This window comes from Rhopalosiphum maidis, chromosome 2, assembly GCF_003676215.2.
Source record: "Rhopalosiphum maidis isolate BTI-1 chromosome 2, ASM367621v3, whole genome shotgun sequence".
Classification (NCBI taxonomy): domain Eukaryota; kingdom Metazoa; phylum Arthropoda; class Insecta; order Hemiptera; family Aphididae; genus Rhopalosiphum; species Rhopalosiphum maidis.
In genome coordinates this window covers 54,797,535-54,804,108 of record NC_040878.1, presented here as the reverse complement: position 1 = coordinate 54,804,108, position 6,574 = coordinate 54,797,535, and the positions used below count along the sequence as shown (strand labels likewise).

Genomic DNA, 6,574 nt, shown 5'->3' with positions numbered 1-6,574 from the left:
TACTATTGTCGTACTACACATAATTTATTTTAGTAGTTTTTTGGATAAATATCCAATAATCCATTTTCAAATTGAGAAATTGAACACGATTTTAATAGACATAAATTATATTTATATCGTCAGAAGTGAAAAATTATGTGATTCACATAATAAACCGCCATTAAAACTATATTTATTAGATCTATTATCCATTTATAATATTTATATACATCCAATTTGCTACTAGAAACTACCCTGTAAAATAAAAATCTAAGCATTTGTTTCTAATAGACACGAGGTTAGGTTAGGACACAATAAAACGCATGATTGTGATCAATATACATAATACATTTAATTGTTTTAAATTACATTTTAGAAACTAAAATGCGGGTGAGCATGTTTTGTAAATCACTCAGTATAATACGATCGAGAATATCACAATTATTATGTCAGTATCAGAAAAATACAATACAAACATTGAATATAAGATATGAATATACAAGCCATGAAATGTGATAAAATTCGTTGTGTTTGTTATTATATTCAGCGTTTAGAGGAACTAGTCAAATAAGTCATTTAGACAAAACTATGTGAATAATTAGTTTCAATTTTTCATGTAATGGTTTTATATATTTTGAAATAATTAAAATGATTTTAACAGAAAACAAGTTTTATAAAAATAAAATGGATCGATTTTTTTTTTTTTTATTTCAAATCATTTTTATTCATAAATATGAACACTGATGTAACAGTTTAAAAACAAATAATATTCAAACAATATTGATTAATATTTATGTTTTATTGCCGTTCTAGTTGTTAGATTTTTCATATATCCAACACTCGTTTATCCCAGATAAATAATACTTTGATAAGTTAACTTCTAATAATTCATTTTTTTTCTTATTTTAATAATTTTAAATATTAAATGAATTGCTAATTGTACTTCCTTTATGAATAAAATAGAAATTATCGACCTTGGCTGTAGTGTTTTATTTTATTATTTTTTTACTGATTAGGTGTGGACGAAAGACCTTGGAAAAAGTGCAATGTACACTTCCCGTCTTGTACTCCATCAGAAACGGCAGGTATGTATCTTTTTAAAAATAAACCCTACTGTGAGGTGAAAAATAAATACAAAAGAAAACTACAGAGTTAAATAAATATATTACTATCAAGTATATCAATACACAATGCATATAAATTATAAATTATAATTGGTAACATATTACATTGATTATAACACTAATAATAGTAAACTCTTTTTGTCTCTGTGCTGGAGCTTACATATTTAATAATAATACAACAATATAATTTAGTAGGTATACCTATCGCGCTTGTATGTGAACAATACATAGCACGTGAAAAATATAATATATTAAAAATCTATATCAGGAACTAACAACGAATAATTATAAATCCGAACCCAACCGTTCAATTTCGTTCACGAAATAATCCATATCAGCTTGGTCTAACGACGAGTTTTGAAGTACAAGTCTGAAGAAATTCGGCAAATCGTCAACTGGCTGGTACGTAATCATCATTGTTCCTTCCTTCATCATCCTCTCTTTAATTTTCGGCGCCACCTGTAATCACCGATGGAGTACGTATATATAATGTGCTCATGGGTTAATTATATAATATTTACAAGTACAACTAATACCGTTTATAAAATTGAATAACTGATCCATTCTATTTTTTGCTTTTACCCTCGAATATCATAATACATACCTTATGTAATTTATTTTTGAAATCCGGTTCGTTCTGGCGTCCACGCAGGCTCGGTGGTATATACCAAAACGTTATGTTTGTGTACTCTGGTTCTTCTAGTACCAATTTGAAACCCGGTCTGTTCCGTATCATCTCAGTAAAGTATTTGGCGTTGTCGAAATTTTCGTCAACGTGCGCTTCTAGTCCGTCCGTTCCCTGTGTAGTGAAAAAAAGAAAAATAGATCAGTATTATTAAATAACTATTACGTAAAACGATTTTTTTGTGTGGATATCCAAATCCGACCGCCAAATGTTAGAGCGTATACCTTGGCTTTCCACATGAACCAAAATTTGAACACGTCCGCCCGGCGGCCACACTGAATGTGTTTATCGCCGGTGTCATACGTCGTGTCATAAAACTTGTCTTTTTGGAATAGATACTGAGCGCAAGAAGAATTGCTTTCGGTCAATACGCTTTTGTGTTTGGTCAAAAATGTTGAGCACTGTTGTGGTGCAGTGAGCATTTTGTGAGGGTTCCAGGTGACCGAATCAGCTCTACAAGAAATAAGGAACAACAATTAATCACTCGATTTAATTTCAACATCATTTTTTATGATGTGTTAATTTATTATTATTTTATTCTAGGTACCTGTCGATTCCGGTCAACAGGTGCTTGTGTTTCTTAGACATTAAAGCTCCGCCTCCCCAAGCCGCGTCAACGTGTAGCCATATTCCGTATTCATGGCAAATGTCAGCGATTTCCGCTATCGGATCAAACGCCCCCAGGACTGTTGTACCTGCAATTTTTTATTCGTAATACCTATTATAATTTATTATTCTTCATTGCCGAGAAAGCATATACTCGATGTCAATGGTCACCGTACAATATTAATTATTTCTCGGTACTACAACCAATCAACGGGGTTTTCACGATGATAGCCTATTAATTACTATCATTAGTAAATCTATACTAAAAGGTTCGAGGTCTTTGATTAACCGTTATACTTTCACTTTTTTTAAATAAATGGTTTTATTCCAAGTAAATTTATACGTTGGATTAAAAAAACTTTAAAACTCTATAAAACATTTACTATTAAAACTGTTTTTAGTTTCTAAATGTTAATATTATTAACGTTTTCACTTTAATATAACTGATTATTCATTATAATCATAACATATATTTATTAATATAAAATTAAATCGTTTAAAAATGATAAGCGTATTATTAAAATTACTATACATAAGCTTAGTTATACAATTATTTTGAAATCATACGACTATTATTATTTTAATTTTCTATAATATACTTAAATAATATACGTTGTAAAATTACAACGCACCTATAACCTAGGTATGTCTTTATTTAATATATTTAGATACCTAAGTGGCTAAATGTAATAATATAATAACTTCAATATTTCGTTTACTGGTACCACAATTAATAAATATAATAAAACTCTCCGAACTTTACCTGCAGTAGCAGACACCATAATAGGAACTGCCTTTTCTTCTAATGTTCGTTGAATTTGCTGTCGTAAATGACCCACATCCATTTTTCCCTTGGCGTCTGTGTTGATTAAATACAAATTATCCGAACCAATCCCCTCAAATGCACATAATTTTTTGATAGAATAATGCGCATCGACTGACGTATACACTACTAACCTCGGTAATCCGTGCATTCCCTTTGTCTATTAACATGTATTTATATTATACATTTAAATAATTGACAATATTATAACAAAATATTTTTTTTTTTTTTTTATTCCACAACTGATAAATAATGAAAAATTATGTTTGAAATTATAATTTAGCATTTTTTATTGTTGTTGAATAGTGAATACAAACGGATCCATGAATAAAACTATACATTTTGACGTCAAGAATTCGTATTATGAAACCGTTGTCTTAGACAAATCAAAAATCAGTAATATGATTTGTATATTATTGAGTATTATATTAGGATAATTTTGAATCTACTTACAGTAAAACCTCGATAAGACGGAATCGCTTGGGACAATGCAATTTTTCTTTGTTAGCAGGGTTTCCGTTTTGAACGGGTTCAAAAAAATGAAATTTGAAAATAAACACCAAAGAAATTTTCCGTATTATCAAGGTTTCCGTTTTACCAAAGTTCTGTCTTATCGAGGTTATATACTGTAATATAAGACTGTACAATTTTACTCGATACTAGGTATGCGTATAATATATTATATTATGTCTGTAAACAATTAACTTATTATGGACGTATAATAGAAGAAGGATCTGTATTTTGTCTTCACAAAACGTGTATTCTATAATATAGTAAAACAGCCCTAACTTATATTGTAACCTACCTTGACCTCAGGGAAAGCAGAAAACCTGGCACAGTTAATCGCGTAGCCGTTGGCTATTGAACCGCCCGGACAGAATATACCGTCACCATTGCCATCGGGGTATCCCAAGAACTTCCTCATTTCCCTCAAGACCGTTTCCTCCATGATGGTCATAACAGGCGCCACTTCAAACGTGTACACGCTCGGGTTAAGCGCGTCGGTCAGCCATTGACCGATCAGACCATAAGGGTCGACGCTACAAACAATACAATTCATAGTAAGTATACCTATAAGTATAGACATTTAGTTAGTCCGTCCACAGTCGTCAGTCGAGTACATGCAGCATATTACACCTAGATTATATTGCTTAATGCTTTTATAAGTTTTTTTTTTATGGGGTAGGGGCTAAAGAGAATAGACTAGTCTTGAAATTTTGAATTGCAAAAGAAGGGATGGAAAAGGTTTCCCACGCACAGATATAACTAGGGAACGGATTTAAATGCGAATTGCATTTTTTCTGAAAACATTGCTTTCCAAGCCCAAAGTTAATTACATACCTACATCAAGAAATTAAAAAAAATTAACTTTTATTTTGCAATTTGTTTTGCATTTTTAAGACTTTTTAATGTTTTTAAGTCATTTTTATATAGGAATTTATAAAATTCAATCAAAAATTAAGCAGCTCCTGATTATACAGTACTATTATGAAACACAAGATAAAAGTATAAAAAATGTACTTATATATCTAAATTGTATATTCATTTTTTGGCAATAATTTTCAGAGTAAAAAGAAGAAAGAGAACTGGAAAATAATGACAATGATACAAATAGTTAATACCTAAGAATAAAAATCTATGTAATTAAACAAATTTTTTCGGTGTTAAAAATAATTTAAAGAGTATTTTTAAAAAAAATATCTGTTATGAGTGCAGTAAATCGTATTTTTCTTGTTTATTAGAGCATTTAAATCCGTTTTTTAGTTATAACACTATTAATTTATTTGAATGTTTCAAAATAAAAAGAGACCAACTTTAATATTTCTAAATTTAATAATTTGAAATCAATTTAATGTAAAATACAGATTTATTTATAATTTATACTATATTACAATACTTAGTTTTACCTAAGTAGTAAGTTGTATGTAAGTATAAATGATATTGACGATATATATTTTAAGGTAAAAAAAATGCATGAGCTGATAATCTGGCAATTAATGTTATTAATTATTTTTCATTAATGCCTATCAAAAAATAGTAAATAATAAACGTATCGTTATAATATTCTAATAACAAAACGTTTCTTATTTTCTCAGATATTTTTCTTTTTCAATTTATAGTTTATAAATATTACATTTAATATTATTATTCGTCTTGAATCACGTCTGTTGTAATATTATAATATGTGTATTATACTAAATTCTTCTTCACTACTTCACACAATAATAACGGTTTAACAATAAATTCAAATAAAAAAATATTATATACAAAAAAACGTATAGTAAATGCATTAGGGTGCTTCGGATCATCTAACATCCATCCCCTCATTGTTGCCCCCTGTAATTACGGCTATAGCGCGCGTACTCACCTAGAGAACAGTTGATTAATGAAATATGGATGTCCGGTCTTGACGCTGTGCTCTATGGTGTCCTCAATCAAGTGCAACAAGTGTCCGTGGGTGGTGGGTGATCGGTCCAACGTGAAGTCGAATGCGGCCTGTAGCTCTTCCGGGCTCTTCCAGTTGAGAACAGGGCGCCGGCGGTCTGTTCCCCGGAATACCGCCTGCTCGAGCATCAGGCGTACCGCGTCCCGGATAAAGGCCTCGTGGTCGGCCGCGTTCGGCGCGCTCTGGTATCCGCACACTGCCGCCGACAGCGACTCCAGCGACGGGCCTTTGCCGGCGAGCGTCTCGTCTGGACAACCTGCACCCCGGACGCGGTTACCATTAACTCGACCGGGCGCGCGGTCACGTAATCTGTAGGCGCAGACACAACTGGCATGACGATAGGCATGGCGATGAATATAATAATATACTGTGTTTTGCGATAAAATAACACTGTAAAATAAAAGTATTAACTTCGATGACCGCATAACATGGTACAAAACGATGACAATGATATTACATTTAGTATACCTTTTTTTTCCGGCTACGTTCGACCGAAATACGATCGCTTCGGAGTGCGTCGTTAAATGCTGCTGTTATGCCGCTCTGCAATTGCACGCTGCAAACACTCTGCGGATGAAGTGCCGTCGTGTCGGTATGAGTAATGATTATACTGAACCGGCGCACGGCCGACGGCGGCGCTTTTATACGGTCCGCGCGACGGTGAAGGTTAATGAACGAACGCGGTGAGTTTGATTTTGAAAATCTCTTCCCCGCCTGCTTCTGACGGTCGAATGGGTTGTATATTATGTATAAATAATAAAGCAACATCATAAACTCAATAATAATAATATAATAGGTTTAATCAAAACTAATTAAGATGGATGGTGGTGCCGAACGGATCTATAATTGCGCGGTCGTTCTGTTTGCGGTTTTAATTTTTACCGCTTACCAAAATATTATGATATGTAGGC

At 32.2% G+C, this 6,574-nt stretch overlaps 1 protein-coding gene across 1 annotated transcript; it reads right to left on the bottom strand.

Moving 5' to 3' along the window:
• Positions 1-1,124: 1,124 nt before the first annotated feature.
• Positions 1,125-6,009, bottom strand: LOC113551327 (cysteine sulfinic acid decarboxylase-like). The gene is given in 8 exon segments (XM_026953506.1): positions 1,125-1,562; positions 1,708-1,902; positions 2,013-2,241; positions 2,336-2,483; positions 3,158-3,377; positions 4,023-4,257; positions 5,586-5,920; positions 5,923-6,009. Coding segments are annotated over 8 exon segments (1,623 nt in total). The 3' UTR covers positions 1,125-1,388.
• Between the last annotated feature and the right edge of the window lie 565 nt (positions 6,010-6,574).